The sequence below is a fragment of the Daktulosphaira vitifoliae genome, unplaced genomic scaffold (genome assembly GCF_025091365.1).
Source record: "Daktulosphaira vitifoliae isolate Bord-2020 unplaced genomic scaffold, ASM2509136v1 Scaffold_5, whole genome shotgun sequence".
NCBI classification, from domain to species: Eukaryota; Metazoa; Arthropoda; class Insecta; order Hemiptera; family Phylloxeridae; genus Daktulosphaira; species Daktulosphaira vitifoliae.
In genome coordinates this window covers 2,208,286-2,228,247 of record NW_026099576.1, presented here as the reverse complement: position 1 = coordinate 2,228,247, position 19,962 = coordinate 2,208,286, and the positions used below count along the sequence as shown (strand labels likewise).

Below are 19,962 nucleotides of genomic sequence, written 5' to 3'. Positions count from 1 at the left end.
TTAAGGGGTCTTAAAGAATCTGTTTTACACGCTATTTCTTTACACGATAATTCTGATTTAAAAAAATTAAAAGATAATTTAAAAAAATTCGAACTTATGCAATTCAGAATAAATAACAGAGGACCATCTTTTAGTGATTATACTGACATTTTAAATCAACAGGTGACCCAATTAGATAAATACTCTAAAGCTAGAGATGAGGAGATTAAAGATTTAAAAAGACAATTAGAGGAAAGAGATTTATCTTACAGACGTGAGATAAAAGAATTAAGTGAGCAGATAAAAAACGTACAAGTATTAGAAAGAAAACCTTACAGAAATAATAATTTTAATGACTATAGAGAGAAGAGTCCGCACCCAAGAAGGCGTTATAGTAGTAGAAATAATAGTAGAGACAGAAATTATTATGATAACAGGAGAAATAGATCTTATTCTAGAGATCGGGATTTTAACGTGAAAAATTCTAGATCTAGAGAAAATAGTTATGATAGACGATTTAGTAATAGTCATGGTCAGGATATAGAGCGCAGTCGGGAGAGTGAGCGAAATAGTAGAGGTAGATATTCAAGATCTATTACGCCTAGTAGTTATAATAGATCAAGCAACGAAGCAAGAGACAACCTTGACATTGTGTGTTTTAACTGTGGTAAGAGAGGTCATAAGTCTAACATTTGTACTAATCCAAAAAACGTGAGTTTCACGAGTTAGATAATGAATTCGGATATCTAACTCGGGAAAATAAATACGGTGAAAATATTTTTTCCGAAAAAGAAAAAGATAAATTTGATTTAATAAATTTTGTGAGACAGTGGTACATTGGTTCTGAAAATGAAATAAAAAATAAGCAAATTGAAAATTTAGAAAAAGAATATTTAAATAAATTAATGATTAAAGAAAGAGGTGAAAGAGTTTTATCAATCGAAGTAGAACTATATAATAAAAAAAGGTTTGGAATTATTGACACAGGTTCTAATATCACGTGTATTGTTTGTCCTTAACAAATAAAAATGATATTTTTAATAATAAAGATAATGTGATTATAACAGGTGCGGATAGCTCAGAATTAGAACAATTAGGTATGGTAAATTTACAATTAAAAATTAATGGGGAGTTGTACTTTATTAAAGCTTATGTAATTAAAGGCTTAAATTGTAAATTATTATTAGGTAATGATTTTCATATCAAAAATGGTTTAATTATTAATTTTAGAAATAAAACAATTACTTTAAACAATAATAATGTAGTTAACATGGACGATATTTGGTTTAATTTTAATTATGATAACAATTTTGAAAAAAAAATAGAACGCATAGGTAGTTTAAATTGTAAAAAAGATTATATTGGTAAAATTACTGCTAAACAAAATATTATGATCGCCCCGAAGTCCGTCGAAAAAATAAATATAAACATCGACTCAAAGGAAGGCAATAATAATTATATCGTAGAACCTGTTAAACGATTAAGTAAACATAAATATTTGACTCTCGAATCAAATACAATAAACACTGACACAGGTCAAATTACCGTTTATAATTTTTCAAATGTTTACTGTAATATTCCTACCGGGATGAAAATCGCTGACATTGTAGGTGCGTGTGATTCTAATACGAATAAAAATGTTAACACTATAAATAATGATTATAGGCTACCGGGAGATATTTTTGACAAACAAGGCAGTCCGATACAAATTTCGTCAGAATTAAGTTTAGACCAACGTAAAAAAGCAGTGGGTTTAATTAATAAATATAAACATCTTTTTACTTCTGACCCATTAGANCAAATATAAACATCTTTTTATTTCTGACCCATTAGATATTGGTTGTGCTAACGTTGAACCGTGTGAAATTTTATTAAAATCGGATAAGCCAATTTTTCAACCTCCATATAGAGTCGCGCCAATGTAACGAGAAAAATTAAAATAATTAATTCATCAAATGATTGAAGCAGATATCATTGAGCCCAGCAAAAGTAGTTTTGCTGCTCCTGTTTTCCTTATTCCAAAAAAAGAGAAGGGAGAATATAGATTTTTAGTAGATTTTAGGAAATTAAATGAACAAACTATAAGCGATAAACATCCTATATCACGAGCGGATGACCTTTTTAGAGCCTTAGAAGGTGCTAAATATTTTTCTTCCATAGATATGACACAATCTTATTTTCAGATCCCCATTAAGGAGGAAGATAAAGAAAAGACTGGTTTCACAACTGACTTTGGTCTTTTTCAATTTAAAAAATTAATGCAAGGTTGGAAAAATAGTGCTCCATATTTCCAACGTGTAATGAATAATTTGTTCAGTGATTTATTATATAGGTCTATGATAAGTTACCTGGACGATATTTGTACCTTTGGAAAATCTTTTGAAGAAGCATTACAAAGATTAGAGTTGGTTTTTGAAAGGTTAGATGAGGCTGGTTTGAAGTTAAAGACTAATAAATGTGTTTTCTTTAGTTCTGAAATTGAATTATTAGGCCATAAAATTTCAAAAGATGGAATAACGCCTTTGGAAAAAAATATTAAAGCTATAATAAATTTTCCTAAACCAAAAAAAATTAAGGATGTGAGAGCCTTTATTGGCTTGACTAGTTATTATAGAAAATTTATTAAAAATTTTGCTAAAATCGCTAGTCCTCTCACAGATTTGAACAAAAAAGAGAGAGTTTTCGAGTGGGGTAATGAACAAGATTGGGCTTTTGAAAAATTAAAAAGGGCAATTATAACTACTCCTGTTTTGGCACATTTTGAGGATGGTTTTCAGGTTTATGTCACCACGGACGCCTCACTTGACGGTTTATCAGGAATACTTGAGCAAGAAGGTAGAGATGGTAAAAGGCATCCTGTTGCTTACGCATCTAGAAAGCTCAAAGGAGGTGAAAAAAATTTTTCTACCACGGAATTAGAAATGTGTGCTGTAGTTTTTGCTGTAAATTACTTTAGGGAATTTTTAATAGGTAGGAAAGTGATTGTTTTTAGCGACCATGCTAGTCTTCAATATTACAAAAATATGAAAAACCCATCTTCTCGTATTACTAAATTTATTTTTAAACTATTAGAATTTGACATCGAGATAAAACATAAACCTGGTTTATGGAATCAAGCTGCGGATTGTTTATCTAGATATCCTGTAAATACTTTAGAAGAAAGTCTAGAGGTCACAGAATCGGAAGTTAACAATGAACTAAGTATTGAGGTAATAAAAGAAGAACAATCTCGAGATGAGTTTTGTGTTGGCATTTGTGAGGCTATAAATAATAATAAATATAATAAATTCAAAAGACAATCTAGACATTATTGTATTAAAAATAATCTGTTGTATTACAAAAATTGGTCTCCATATGGTATAAATTTTCTTTTAGTTATTCCAAAGAACTTAATTAACAATGTGTTGAAAGCTTACCATGAATCTGTATTGAGTGCACATTTTGGGATAAATAAAACCCTGCTTAAATTAAAACAAAAATATTATTGGCCAAATATGATAAAAGATACTAATAATTTCATAAAAACTTGTAAGTCATGTCAATTTTTAAAAAATCCGGTGGGTAAACCTGCTGGCTTATTACAGCCAATTCCTTTAGAAAGCTCAAGGCCAGCTTCCAGATTCTGTATTGATTATTTAGGATCATTAATACCATCTAGGGGGAAAAAATATTTAATTGTTGCTACTTGCAATTCTACTAAAATGGCTTTTACTAAAGCTGTGTCAAATGCCAATGCTCAGGCTACAATTGAATTCTTAGTCGACCTTATCACAACATTTGGGCCTCCTAAAATTTTACAAAGTGACAGGGGAACTCATTTTAAGAATAAAGAGGTTGAAAAGGTCTGTAGGAGTTTAGGTATCACACAAATTTTCTCAACAGCCTACCATCNAAAAAGGTCTGTAGGAGTTTGGGTATCACACAAATTTTCTCAACAGCCTATCATCCACAAACTAATGAGCAAACTGAATTAATGAATAAAATTCTTTGTAACAGTCTAACGCATTATGTTAATAAAAACCAAAAAGATTGAGCTTTGTATTATAAGATGGTGACTTTTGCTTATAATTCTTGTCCACACTCAAAACTTGAATTTAGTCCTTTTTTCTTAATGCATGGTTTTGAACCCAATCAGCCCATTGATAATAAAATCTTACCCGAGGACGATTCTTTCGAATTATCAAAAAATATTAATAAACTAAAGGAAGTAAGAGATGAAATTCCTAAGTTAATAAAAATTGAACAAGATAGACAAAAAAAATACTATGATAAAAATCATAAAGAAGTTAGCTTTGAACCTGGTCAATTGGTTTTAATCAAATTTAATGTGCATGAGCCAAATATTTCAAAAAAATTATCATATAAATATCGCGGTCCATTTAAAATTATTGAAAAATTATCCGACATAAATTATAAAATCGCTCTAACATTAAATGGTAAAAATACCATTGATACTTTTCATGTCCAGAGGATAAAACCTTATTATAAAAGAAATGAATAAATGTATATATAAATGTTATTATTATTACTTTGTAAAAAATTATTATTCATTAATTATTAAGTTTTGCTTATTTAGGTATAAAATGAATAAAATAAGGTTTGTAATCATTGACTTTGAATTTGGTATGTATAACAAATTTGATTTAGTATTAATCTCTGGTGCCATTGGCGGTAGCCGGGATCTAGAATTAATTTTGCAGTTGGAAGGAACGCCATTAATATTAGGAAATAACATTACTAAGTTATTAGACAATCAGATAGAACCACTCAAAGACAGGATGAAATGGATCTTTAGGAAAAAAAAAGAAAAATTAATTCCACTTTTTGCAGAATTAAGAATCAGTACGGCAAAAAACAATGCACAAAATTTAAATTATAATTCTATTAATACTTTTATTGAATGGATTGGCCACTTGTATAATGAAGTCATTTTAATAACGTGGAGTGGTTCTACTGATAAGGTTATTTTAAAAAAATTGGGTATTAACAATAGAATTTTAGACTTAAATGGCGAAGACTTAAATAAAAATGGCTTTTTTACATTAACTATTAAGGATAACCTTGGTAATTTATTATTTGGGATTGATTTGGGTTATTTTAAAAAAAATGGGCACCTACTTAAATTAGAAGAGGCACATAGAATAATATGTGATANGATGGTCACCTACTTAAATTAGAAGAGGCACATAAGATAATATGTGATAAAAAGCATGGTCTACCTCATATACCTGAAGTTGACGTAGCCATGACTAGGTGTCTCTTCAATTTTGCAATAGTTAATTTAGGAGAAAATTTTTTAATACCAAATTTAACTTAATATGATGTTCTTTTATTTAATTTTTAGAATGTGGTTTTGCTGGGGATTGTTACTTATAACTTGCCAAAATATATTTATGGAGAGAATTAAGGTATCAGTATCTTCGGGTGCTTTCTTTAACGAGATACAAGAGGCAATGATGTATGATAAAAGTATTCCATTAACTTATACTCAGATTATTTTAGAAAAAGAAAAAACAAACGTGGGTGAGTCATTAGCTGTAGAAGGCTATTGTAAAAACAAAGATACTAATTATTGCAATATTATTAACCAATCTTTAGTTATACTAAAAAATATTAACAAAAATATGTGGGAAAATCAATTGGATCTTAATGATTTTAATTTCAATAAAAGATCAAAAAGGGGCATTCAATTTTTGGGTAACGGGTTTCATTTTTGTTGTAATGTTGCTACCGAAAAACAACTAAAAAACTTTTATTCTAATGAACAAATTTTAAAAGATCAATTTAATAAATTAAAAGATGTTTTTACTTCTGACCACAAAGACCTTAATGATATCACTTCACAACTTAATAATTATACTTCTAATACCAACATTAAGATCGAATTATTAAAAACGGCGTTTCAAAAAATTAATGATGAAAATAGAAATAATGCAAGGTTAGAAGACAATAACTTAAATAATTCAATTCAGGGCATACAAGAAATACTTTTTACTATAATGTCTGTTTTTTCTAAATTAATTGATTATGAAAGAATGTCTAATGCACATTTACATTGTAAAAATAACAAAATTCCACCAAGAGTATTATCTACTGATATACTTTACAAAGATTTATTGAAATTACAGAAAACAATAAATAAAGACGGTTATGAATTAGTTATTCCAATAAAAAATTTACATTCTTATTACAATTTACCTATTGCTGAATGTCAGTTTTCGGAAACCCAAATATTACTAATATAAATGTGGTGTAAACGTCTAGAGTGGCTCGGACATGTTAGGAGAGCTAATGGAGATGTATTAAAAAATGTTCTGATAGAAAAAATAAATAAGAAACGTCCACTTGGGAGACCAAGAACACGATGGAAAGACTCCGTAGAAAAGGATATGAGATTGATAAATGAGCATGCAACGTTGGACTGGACTTTGGATAGAGAAAAATGGAAAGGCTTAATAGTGGCAGCGCAGGTCCTTAATGGACCGTTGAGCTGTTGAAGAAGAAGAAGAAGTTAAGGAGAAGATATGATGGTTAGGGGTGGAGAGAGATTTTAGGAGAAATTTATTAGCAAGCAAGCGACAGCGGATTAAGAGGGGGGAAGAGGAGCATTCAACAAAATTACTATGGCTCGGGGTAGACTTAAGAACACCAAAAATGCTGCGCAAGCATGCGGATAAAAGAGAATTAAGTTTTTTCCTATGAGTGTAGGAAGCTGAAGAAAATAAAAAAGAGCCGCATTCAATTTTAGTGCGGATAACGGATTTAAAAATGAGAAGTAATGAGGAGGGATGAGAGCCCCAGGGTGTACCAGTAATACAGCGTAAGAAATTTGACCAGCGAGCAGCGGACGAGAGAATAAAACGGAAATGAGGAAGCCATCTCAGCTTAGGATCCAGTTTAAGGCCTAAATAAGTGGCGCATTCAGAGGAGAGGATGGTTATACCATCAAGAGTAATTATAGGGTAAACTGACGGTAAGCGTTTTCTAGTGAAAATTATTAACTGGCTTTTCAATGGAGCAGCCTCAAAATAATGAATTTGAAGAAAGTTAGAGAGGACGGCAAGTGAATTATTAAGGGAGTGAGGGCATTATGAATGGATATATGAAAAGAAAAAAGAACGATGTCATCAGCATAGAAAAGTGAGAAAGTACCACTAGAGGTGAGGGAGAGGCTAATTTTGCTCATGTAAATATTAAAAAGAAAAGGACTAAGGCAGCTACCCTGTGGGAGGCCGCGGTAGGAAGTGCGGTTTAATATTAAACCGGAAGGAGAAGTGAAAGTAAGAAAACGTTGTGAGTAGAGACGTGAAATAAAATTACAAAGTGTAGGGGGTATAGAATAAGAATGTAAAATGTGTACAGAATCAAAAGCACCTTTGATGTCAACAAAACAGCGGGACAATAGGATTTATCACAAAATGTTCTGTATATACTGGCCGTGAGAGTGGATAAACACCCCATGGTGCCCAGCCCTCTCCAAAACCCGTATAAATTAGGGAGAAGACAGTTTTTTTTTTCAAAGAATCAATCAAGGAGGTTCTTGATAATGTGTTCGACTACTTTGCAAAGAGAAGAGGCAAGAGCTATTGAGCGAAATGCAACGGAAGCTTAGTTAGATTTAGGAACGGGAATGACGTTAAAATTACACCAAGAATCAGGAATAACATCTTGGGACCATAAAGAATTAAGAATAACTAAAAAAAGTTCAAGGCAATGAGAAGGGAGATGTTTTAAAACCAAAGGGGAAATTCCATCCAAACTAGAGCTGAACGATTTACGCGAATAGATTGCATAGGAAATTTCACTGAAAGTACACGAATCAGTAAGAGGATGAAAAGGGAGAAAATTAAGGAAAGGGTTAGGATCAAGGGTAGGAGAGGATTCGGACGTAAGGATGGGACGTAGGAGGGAGCAACGTTACTGCATAAGAGATCAAACCATGACTCATTTAAAGAGGGAGAATTTTTATATAGACAGTTTCCAAATTTTTTGGCAATAGTCCAGGTATTGGACAGGCTAGAAGAAGGATTAAGTGAGAAACAGAAAGAGCGCCAGGACATAATTTTTGCTTGTTTGTGCTTTTTGAACAGAGGCGCGTACCCTTTGGTACTCAAAAAAGTCACTTAGTAGACCTGAGGATCTATATTTTTTAAAAGCTTTAGTGCGCTCATTGATAGCGTATGTGCAAGAGGAAGCCACTATATTGGAGAGGAGGGAAAGGACTTTATGTTTTTTTTTTAATTAAAGGAATAGATAAATTAACTGCTCTAATAATTGTAGACACGAACCAGTTGTAGTCCTCAATGAGAAAGGAGGAAGAAAAATTAGAGGTGAAAATGGTAATGTAATTTTGAAAAGATAGCCAATCAGCTTTCGAATAATTAAATCTGTTAACAACTTTGTGAGAGGGAGTGGTAGAATTCGTGTGTGAAATAATAATGGGAAAATGATCACTACCATGAGTGCAGTCTAAGATAGACCATGACAACAACAACGAGAGAGAGAGAGATTAAATGGTTAGGTCAACCGCGGAATCCATTTGGGAAGGGCCTGTAAGGAGGGTGGGGAGTCCTGTATTGAAAATACAAAAATTATAGGCAGACGAAATAATGTTACCACGATGATTGGAGATTAGTGCACCCCAGGAGGGATGGTGATCATTAAAATCACCGCTTATAATAGAATTACAAGAAACTAAAGAAAAAATGTTATCAATTAGTATAGAAGGAGGGTTGGAAGAGGACAGAATGTAAATAGACCAAATGGCAATAGGATTGGGTAAATTGGTAAACGCCTGGATACCGACAAGATCTATAAAATGATTAAGAAGCGATATTTTTAATACAGGATCAATAGAAATAGGTTTAATGTGGATAGTATGATGGGAGGCGATGGCTACGCCGCCAAAACCGTCGATACGATCAGAGCGATTAATGTTGAACTGTGGAAGAGAAACACGTTTATTTGAAAGGAGCCAAGTTTCAGAAAGGAGAGCAAAGGAACAGTTATTGATAGAGAGAAGAAAAGAAAGATCGTGCATTCTAGGGGATAAACTTCTTACGTTCCATTGAAGAATGTTGAAAGAAGGATAGTTAGGATTACTATTAAAACATGTCATCGTGGTCAGATAAGGATAGTGGATGTCAATTAATGAAGATTCGATAGTTGATTGAAGTATTGAAGGAGAGGAAATTAATTTAGGATCGCTCGCAAGTAGCTGAGCGATATGTTGCGATAAGCAGGAAATCCAGTTGCGGTCATCAGCATTAATACTACTATTTTGGGGCATGTATTTTAAAAAACTGCCATTATGCGAACTTGCCCTAGAACAGTCATTCGGTGAAGGAGGAAAGTGGGGGAGGGGACTTGAGTTTTATTACTTTTTTTTTATTTGTATATGTATTGGTAGAATAACTAAGGGAAGAAAAGGAAGAAGCTACGACTTCGACACTAGATATATTTGTATTTTTAGCAACATTAGAAAAGCTTTATTAACTAAACTGGAACGTTTGATCGAGGAGACTTCAGAAAACGAGACATTGTTTGTGGCCATTATTTTTTTAATGTCCTTTTGCACAGACCATTCGCTGCAAGATCTATCCGTCGCAAGGTGGTTTAGTTTACAAAAAATGCACGAAGGAGGTGTGGTTACCTTGACGTTATAATTAGATTCAGTGTGGTCAAAGAGACCGCAGTGACTGCAGCGCTCCTTACTGCGACAGAACTTAAGGGTGTGACCAAAACGTATACACTTGCGACATTGGACAGGAGAACAAATACTCGGAGAGACATCAAAAATAACTTTGTATATTAATAATTTTTGAGGAAGAATTGCTGACAAAAATTTAAGTTCAACTAAATTTGAAGAAACGAGGATGTTATCCTTTTTTATATTAATGCGTCTGAATGAAACAACTTTGACTGAACATTCATTATAAAGTTATTATCACCAGATGCAGAAACGAGTACATTAAGGGGACCAGTGTAGTGTAGTGGAAAGCATTCAGGAACATTGGGTTGTCTGACTGTTGAAATATTAGGAGAATCGACATAGAGCGAAATTATGTTTGAAGTTGGCGAACCGGGTGACGTCACAACGATGACTACAGGTGAGCTACAATCCATGCTGAAAGTTTGAGATTGGGGATCATCGGATTTTGATTTACCGTCAGATTTAGGTTTTTTGTGTAAGGGGCTAATTGGCGATTTAGAGCCTTGATTGTTCTTACTAGAATAACGCGAATTATCCATGGAGATTTGTGGGTTGGAAGATTGCAGAGTGCTTCTACGGCCCGTTGCGCTGCGCTACTGTGTCGGTTGGATCGGGCTCTACGGGGCTACGAAACGTCGGCACGAGCACAGTCTCCCTAGCTCGGAGAATTGGGCGCGTCCTCAGGTTTCGGATAGAGGAGCGGCCTGCAAATATGCAGGTTAGCCGCGAAATAAGTAGTCCATTAATTTGAACTGACGAATAAGCGGTCGCGGACAATGAGCTCTTCGTTCGCTTGTTAACCCTGCAGATATGCAGGGTAGCCGCGATATATATATTAATGTAACTAAAAAAATATTTTGTATCACAAGGGCTCAGCCCGTATAAATAAATAAATAAATAAATATAAGCCACTCCTAGAGTGGACGAATAAGCGGTAGCGATCGAGGGTAATTTCATAACGGGCGGGTGGGCCCAATAGCCTATTAAGGCGACCACCTAGATGAAGGTAACACCGAAAACAAATCCCCTGGCGGTAGGTAAAACGCAGGGAAGGACACCCGTAAAAACCAATCATGGAAGGAAACCATCACAAAAATACAGTTACCGTTCCAGGAGTTTCGGAGACTCCAGGGCCGGTTGGGAAGAGTGTAGTTGCAGGCTCGACCCGGTCGTTATCCAGCGACTGCATCGAAACCGTTGGACTGTTGAGGCAGGGTCCAGGGGCGTCCGCGCCCAAGTTACTGCTGGAGGATGTGGGGAGTAGGCATCCTCTGGTGGCTTTGGAGCCACCGAGGTTACTGCTGGTGATAGTGTAGTTATTATTACCGAAGAAATTATGGAGAATTGGATAGCCATTAGGGATCGTTTTTGCAACAATATTCCTCTCACGATGTCCGAATTCGTGCGCTGGAAGGAACTCCAAGGGAGACTAATGGGCCAAAATGCTGTTGAGCATTGCCTCCCGTACGGGAAGTTTCAGGCTCTAGAGAGTTCTGTTGCCATCATCCTCAGAATGATGGCGAGTGATTTGGAGGATAGAGGAAAATACGCCCCGAAGAAGAATATATATATCCAAATTAATAGGATGTATAGTCAAATCCGGACGAGTATTCATAATAGGTTTTACTGTTTTAGTTTAAGTTTTTTTCTTTTTTGAAAGTTTCATTTTCAAAAAATTCTCTAGAGAAACAACTGTCAGGGCAATAAACATAATATCTATGACTATTTGAATAGGAATTATGAAATATATGACCAACATCGTTATCACGAAAAAAAAAATTCGAATCCATATTTTTTAGCTTCGATACGAAGCTGAGAAGGTATTAATTTTACTATTATGTGTTTTTTTTATTTTTGTGTCTGTTACCACTTTTTCTCAGCTCTCACCGAACCGATTTCTTTCAACGATACGTCAAAAAATCTCAAATCGTATCTAGTCGAAGACATTACCCTCAAAAAGTGAAAAAATTTACCTCGTTCCCTGTAAATGGGGGAAATCTCCAAAAAAATTACAAATTTAAAAATCGCTAATTTTTGAAATTCTTTCAATTTTTTTTTACTAAAAACTGCCATAACTTTTTCAAAAATGAACATATCAATATAATTTTTTTTTTATGGATGCTTGATATCTTTACCTATCATTTGGTATATTTTTTTTATAAATTTAACCCTTTACCAGCCTTTACAGGGGGAATTAAAATGACAACTTTTTCACAAAAAATTAACTTTTTCAACTTTACTTTTGAAAGTGTTCCGGAAATACTGACATTTTTATATATATCTTAAATTAAATCTTAGATTTATAATACAGAATATAAATTGTCTACAAAAATTGATAAGTGATATTAAATAACAAAATTTATGCGTAGACTTAACACTTAATTACACGCCTATATAATTACAATTCGAACACGCTTCACACTATTTGAGTGCACAACATAAATAACACACACAGAGCACGCGACTACAAGCGACTACTCGTGTAATACTAGGATATAATAGGCAGGACGGTTATTGCGACGCAAAAGCTAGGCAAAAACGCAGTAACAGAGGCATTGACGTATACATTTTGAAAGTTCTCATCAGTAAATGGCAGTTCATCTTTTAGGACATCCCCTTTTATGATACTAATTTTAATCAGTCAGATGTCATCTATACTTGTCCTAACTGTAATGAATTTTTATTTGTCTTAAAGTATTTTTATAGAGAATATATTGATATATTTACATGTCCTTTTAATTTAGGGGTTTCTATATTTTTGAGCAATTTTTTAGGTTAAGTTTAAACATTTTTTTAAATTTGAGCCCTTTTTGTGGTAAATAATTTTATATTTAAAATCCAATAACGCTTTTGGTAAATTCTATAAAGTTTTTTCATTAACACTGATGAGTACTAACTTCCTCAAATCATGTAATAAAATAAACTATTTAAATGTAAAAAAATGTATAAAAAAATATTTAATTTAACTCGAACTGATCATCAATTTTAATTATTTTCAGGTAAAACATTTGATATTTTGACTGAAAATATTTAAGTATTCAGTTTTTAAGTATATAGTATATATATATAATCCTACATAAAACATAATATAAAAAAGGGCGGGAGGAAATATTGTACTTTTATAATGAAAATGATTTTAAACTTCATAATTAACTTAGGGATTTCAAAAAAATTTAACATAAATACCTAAGATTTAAAGAAAAATTTCATTTTATTTATAAAAATTGATCATACATTAATGTTTGTTTTACCATCTAGGGAAAAATAATAAAAATTACTTATAAATAAATATATATAATGTAAATAATAACATTATACAAATTATTGTAGCTAAAAGATTATATTAAATATAAAATAAAACATATATGATTAATAGTAAAATATTTTAAAAGTTTGCTTGTATTCATAAATATTGCACATTGTATGCTAGGAAAGAAGACTTAAGAATTGTACATGAAAACATTAATTTTGAAATAATTGATCATTGGTTAAAATATTTTATTTTGAATCTTATTCATTTGTAAGTACCAATTGCAAAAATAAATAGGATACAAATGTAAATAAAATTAAAATGCACTTGATGAAATGCAAAATAGTAAATAAATTTTTACATTGATAAGTAGACAATTTTAGTAAATTATGGATTAATAAATATTTAGTTGAAAATTATAAATTAAGGTGTTAAACATTTAAAAAAATCTCATTTAACATTCAACTATCATGAATTTGTTCTGGATTTATAATTACTTGGATTACATAACCAGGAAGAACTTTAGCATCATCTATATGTAACTTGTCTCCTAAAAGTTTACCGCCAAAGAACCATCTTTGATGTTGTGGTTCAATGCCTTCTTTAGCCTAAAAAGTTGAATAGAAAAGTATAATATATCTAAAGAATAATTTTTGTTTGCAAATACAATGATGAATTATTTTTTTTAATTTTTAATACAATCTAAAAAAAAATTTAATTACATTTACTTCTTTTAAACAGAACAACATTGGAAAATAACAATTATAATTCTATATTTTCAATAAAATTTATATTTTTTCCACTAGATTAAAAAATATCATGTCATTTTAAAACATATACAATAGGGTCATCCTTATTTTTCGACTTCATAAATTTAGAGTCATGGGCTCAAAATTTCGTTAGGTTCACTGAAAAAATGAAACTGGTTGGGTTTCAAAAAATAGTATATTATCATATTTTTTGTTCACATTGAGTTCTATAAAAATTGTTCTTTGTGTTTTTGGCGAAACTTCAAAAATAAAGAGCGTACACTCAAAAAAAGATAATCCACCCCATTTTTGAGAACTTCAACCCCTTTGAGGCACGTGAATGGGTTGACTTATTGTACTCAAATTTTACCAGTTTCATTTTTTCAGTGAACCTAACGAAATTTTGAGCCCATGACTCTGAATTTATGAAGTCGAAAAATAAGGATGACCCTATTGTATATGTTTTAAAATGACATGATATTTTTTNCATATTATGTTAAACAGTATTTAGAAAGTGTGTAACTGAGAAACTCAGTGATGTAATTACCTATATTATGATGTTCTACACAAATATATATATGTTTTAATTTTTAGAAAAAAATTAAACTTGATTCATAAATATCAATAATATAACTTGTTTTTAATTAGGTATAAAGTATTATTATACAATAATGAAAGTATAAATTGTATTCATAATGAATGTTACTTGGGCACTAACAGTTTAGTAAATCACTCAATATATAGTACAATAATAGAAATATAAGAAGAAAAAATTATAGGATATTACAATTTAAGATGTTATGAGCAAAAACAAGATTAATTAATTTCTAAAAACTCTGAGGAAACCAAAAAACCAGACTTTTTTACTTAAAACGATCTTATCTACCAAATAATTATAAAAATGTTATATTTCTTATATTGTCATCTCTATGCGAAAACAGTGTATCTCGATTTTTTAAAATAACTCAGAAGAAAGAAAACACCATTTTTTTTAAATTTTTCAATGGAAATATGATAACAATTAAATATCATAAAAAATAACTATCAACTTTTAAAAAGTTAAAAAACTTTTTATAATTTAATAAATAATATGATATAAAAAAATTAGTTTTCTATTTGAAAATTGAAAGTAGATATGAGTTTAATGTATAACAAATAGTAGCAGAAATTGTAATTTTTTTGTTAAATTTAGCTCAAAAAGAACCATTCTGTTTTAATTAATAAAATAATGATTAACTCTAATATTTTTGAATATATTTAGTGAGGCGTAGTTAAGGAATTGCTCATAATATTTAGTGATATGATTATAAGATATGATTCTGTTATTGTGAACCTAATAAACATTAATAAACTGATATAAACTAACTTAATTATTTAAAAAAAAAAAATAATTATGAGTATTATATTTTTTGCTTTTTTAAGTTAAATGTATTTCTCAATTTATCAATCATAAAGTATTTTGTAAGTTCATTTCTTATACCTTATATGTATATCAACATTATTTTTTCAAATGAAATGTTTAGTTATTAGATAATGATTAAATTAAATAAATTACTAGTCTATGACAATATAATAATATTAGCTTTTCGNATATACATATTATGTATATCAACATTATTTTTTCAAATGAAATGTTTAGTTATTAGATAATGATTAAATTAAATAAATTACTAGTCTATGACAATATAATAATATTAGCTTTTCGAACTAATAATTCGAAAGTTATTAACACTTTTATACCAAAGCAGAAGGAAGAGAAATATCTTGTGATAAGATAACAATAACTGCAACTCATCTTCTTCCATTATTTTAAATTGTTCATAACTTTTAAAATACTGGTTCAAGTACTGGTTTAAGTTTGATAACAATAGTATATTATTATTACTGATTTACATTTAAATCACAGGTAATCATTCAAACATTGATAAATTTATAATATTATTGATATTAAACATATTAAGATATATAAAAGTAATCTACAATCCCTTTTTACATAATGTAGACCAACATTTAACACTTATGAAAAAATGTAAAAAAAGTTCAAATTTCAAAAAGCTGTAATAATTTAGCTGTAAAAAGCTAAATTAAAATAAGATTTTGGTATCAAATATTTTCTTATTACTATAAAATAGCTATATTAAAATCTTCAAATTTTTTTTAGAATTTTTGTTATGCAATAGAAAAAAATACATAATTAATTCATTTAATATGATCCAGGTCTGTAGAAACTGATTAAAAATTAGGAAAAATGTAAATAAATTATAAGAGTTGTAATTTAGATTCAATTTTGTTCCACTTTGTATATATATATATATATACAGTAATTAATTTTAATCCATAAAATGTAGAATATTTTGATCTATGTTTAGATATTTTAATTTCAAAAAAATTGAATCCCATTACTTGTAGTTTCTTTTTGGCTTGAGCTATTGTATCTCTTGTCATAAGTGTCATTTTTACATCTATACAGTTTGATGAAAGCCGAAGTTTTAATACAATTTCAGATCCTTCATCTAATGATTCTAAAAAAAATGAAACATATAATATACTTTTAAAATAAATTATAAGGCACTTAAATGGATTGAACTACAACATTTAATTTTAGATATTAGGCCACTTTTCTTAATGTTATAACTATTAATTCAACTCAAAGAACAAATAAAACTTGTTAAACAATGATGATTTTTGCACACCTTATATATTATTTAATTTTAATTGTTAATAATTCATTTATATTATTTATAGCCTGAATACAACAAGATATTAAAAATATTTCAATTCAAAAAAATTCCTAAGCACACTTTAAAATGTAGTATATTAATAAAAATTGTAACACCTCTTAACATTTTTCTGATTTTTGAATTGATATGAATAAAAAAAAAATGGTAGCAGAGTGGGGTCGAGGCACAGTGTGGACGAGGCATAGATGGGACGAGTATAGATAATATCTGACAGTGATTAAAATCACTATTATAAGAAACATTTCGATGCAATTCTGTAGATAGTGTTTAATTCTAAGAAATTGGTGCATAATTACAAAAGTAACATCAACTCCTATTTCCTAAATTATATCCTGATTAGTGATCCTCTGATTTCAAAATATAATATATGAATAAATACTAATTATAGAAATTAAATTAAGTATGAAATTGATATTCAATAATTTAATATTGTAATTTATACAGAGAAATTAAAAAAATAATTAAGTAGTTGTATATTTCTTTACTTTTAACAGGTATAAAAATTTGAAGGGCTTGATACAATACTTATCAATAAAAACTGTTTGTTACTTATGAACACTGCACTACAAGGAACTTTCATCAGAATCAAAAATATACTTTTCTAAATCAACTTTTGCTCTCTTTTAAAATTTGCAATTAGACTTTTTCTATCACTTTTAAAGGTTTGACCTCCCCCCCGTATAAAGGAAAATAGTCTAATTTAAAAAAAAAGTATGTCAAATGAAAGAGGAATATATAAAGTATTTATTATTAAAGAATAGAATTGATTCATGCATTTTTCAAAAAGTTATAGCAACATAATTTTTTAAAAATATAAAATATAATATCAATTCAGTAGCCATTTTCTCAGTGAAGACAAAATAAAATTCGAAATTTTTTTTTTTCATAATAAAGTATATTATATAAGCTTCAATTTAAGGTATATATAAAAATGTCAGTATTTACGGAAAACTTTCAAAAGTCAAGTTGGAAAAGTTAATTTATTATGAAAAAGTTGCCATTTTTAAACCCTTCCTGTGGGCTGATAAAGAGTCAAAATGTTCACAAAAATATATCAAATGATAGGTAAATACATAAGGTGTCTATAAAAAATAAACTATATTGATTCGGTCATTTTTAAAATAGTCATGGCAGTTTTAAGAAAAGAAATTAAAAAATTATAGATTTTTAAAATTGTATTTTTTGGGGGGATTTCCTCTGTTTACAAGGAACGAGGGAACTTTTTTCAATTTTTAAGGACAATGCCTTTGACTAGATACAATTTATGATCTTTTGACATATTGTTCATCAAAAATGGTGCAGCGAGAGCAGGGATTGAGCGTTCACAGACAAAAAAATAAAAAATAACTCATCATAGTAATATTAATACCTTCTTAGCTTCACATTGAAACTAAAATTAAATTTTATAGATTTATTTGATAGTACACTTATTCAATTATTTTATAGGAATAATTTCTTAAAATTTTTTTTTTTTAATTATAGTACAAAAGTTTCAGTCATCAATTATTTTTGACTTTATAATATTTAAAAGATTAATTAATTAAAAAAATTTACCAGTTTGTTCAATTGGCGAGTCTCTTCCACTTCCCTCTTTTACTATATTAATGGGATAAGACAAGCAGTATACAGGTACCTGATAACGATTGCCTAGTTCATCATAGCATTCAGTTAAAAATCCTGCAAAATATGAGTATATTATTATTAAGAAAACATTAGTCAGAATCATTTAATTAGACAAATAGGTAGTCCGTATTAGCTTTAATTTAAAAAGATATAGCTAATATTTATATAAACGCAACTGAATTACTAAAAATTTGTAAATTACCATTAGGAACTGATATATTAGCACCATCTAAAATGGCTTGCGCTAATTGAAAATCCATTAACTCTGCGGCTGTAGTGGCTGCTCTTAATGCATCCCATATTTCTTTACGACCTTCAAAAGCAGGTGCAGTATCCCAAAATTCATCACGTTTGCTTCTTAATTGACCTTCAGTTAATGGGACATCAGATTTCCAACGTATGGTCTCATGACATAATGGATGGTTTTTTCTGTTACTACCTAATGAAAATCAAATAAAATTTGAAAGTATTAAGAATTGGTTAATGATTATAATTTTAACAGTAATTATTTTGAAAATTATTTGATAAACTTTTGATACAAATTGATTTTATTCAAAATAAATATGTTTTCTAAATTATAACAATTATTATTTAAAACTATAGCATAGGGTAAATTTATCAGTGAATTTTTATATTTTAAAAGCTTTTATTAATTTATAATATTATACTACTCTCATGAAATGAATACTAATTTGTTCTCTAAACAAATTATTTATAATAATAATTTTAAAATATTTAGTATGATAATTTTGTATCAAAAAATACAGAAATCACTGTTAGACTAAATTTAAGTATATTCTATGTTATAATAATATTAAAAATGTCTTATACAATACTGTATAAGAAATTTATTAACTACCTCTTTTTTTTTTAATACATCTTTACCACATATTTATGTTTCATCATAGGAGGATTCTATCCTCTATATTACCCTGTGAGAATTCCCATGATGGCATAGATAAATCAATTAAGTTTTACATTTTAATCACAAATTTGATGCCTAAAAGGACTTATCACACTGCCCCTTAATTTTTGATTAAATAATCTTAATTTATACATCAAAATATTGAAACAAGCTTTGGTAATTTTTTTCAAATAATTTTGGTAATTTGAAGTATTAAAAAAATATTATATACGTAAATAAATATAATATACGTAGTCATAGACAGACTTTGAGGGGCTTAGGAAAGGTAATTCAACTTATAAATCTCCATAACTTTTGAAAAAAATTGGCCATTTTAAATTGAATTATAACTCAGTCCTCTCAAAATTTCAAGCAAATATCTACTAACGAATATGGTTTATAATTTCAAATTATACGTAATCCAAACACATAGCACTTTTATATTAATAAACATTAAAATTTTATTAAACATTAAAGCTTCCATTTACGAAAATTACCAGAACTAGGACGAGATCCATTATCAGACGTTGAATTTCTTCCCCTTCGGTTTCTTTGTAAACCTAAACAACCTCCCATATTGTATAAACGAGCTTAGAATTCATGGCAGAATTACATTTAAATAGAAAAAACTATGATTTTAAAGATATTAATTCGTAATTAATTACCATTTAAAACCATAAACATACACATCAAAAATTTATCAAAATAGTGAAATATAGAATTAAAATTTTAATATACTGTTTAATTAATTTAATATTTTCCATATAGAAAAATAAAAATTATTGTTCTGATTGATAATCATGTCTTGATAAAAAAGAGCTATGGAAGAAAAAATATTTTTTTTTATTTTCTCATGAGATTAAAAATTGAAGTCGTAGGAAATATAAGGGTGCTACAATTACTACGATTTTTTTGCTCTGATAATTTGTATACTACGGATATCGAAATTTAGCTTCGGATTCATTATTTTCTATATCGATTACTTCAATTATTAAAATATTATT

The 19,962-nt window shown here is 29.4% G+C and overlaps 2 protein-coding genes across 2 annotated transcripts; one reads left to right on the top strand and one right to left on the bottom strand.

The window, feature by feature from the left end:
- The first annotated feature begins 694 nt into the window (after window positions 1–694).
- LOC126907157 (uncharacterized) lies at window positions 695–6,224 on the top strand. The gene is made up of 4 exons (XM_050688259.1): window positions 695–1,076; window positions 4,556–4,576; window positions 5,324–5,917; window positions 6,014–6,224. The coding sequence occupies exons 2-4, from the start codon at window positions 4,563–4,565 to the stop codon at window positions 6,222–6,224; spliced, it is 819 nt and encodes a 272-aa protein (XP_050544216.1). The 5' UTR covers window positions 695–1,076; window positions 4,556–4,562.
- Window positions 6,225–13,084: 6,860 nt separating this feature from the next.
- Window positions 13,085–19,731, bottom strand: LOC126908356 (ubiquitin domain-containing protein 1). The gene is made up of 5 exons (XM_050690355.1): window positions 19,456–19,731; window positions 18,257–18,493; window positions 17,986–18,108; window positions 16,094–16,212; window positions 13,085–13,549 (listed from the first exon to the last, which is right to left on the bottom strand). The coding sequence occupies exons 1-5, from the start codon at window positions 19,532–19,534 to the stop codon at window positions 13,403–13,405; spliced, it is 705 nt and encodes a 234-aa protein (XP_050546312.1). The 5' UTR covers window positions 19,535–19,731; the 3' UTR covers window positions 13,085–13,402.
- Window positions 19,732–19,962: the final 231 nt, after the last annotated feature.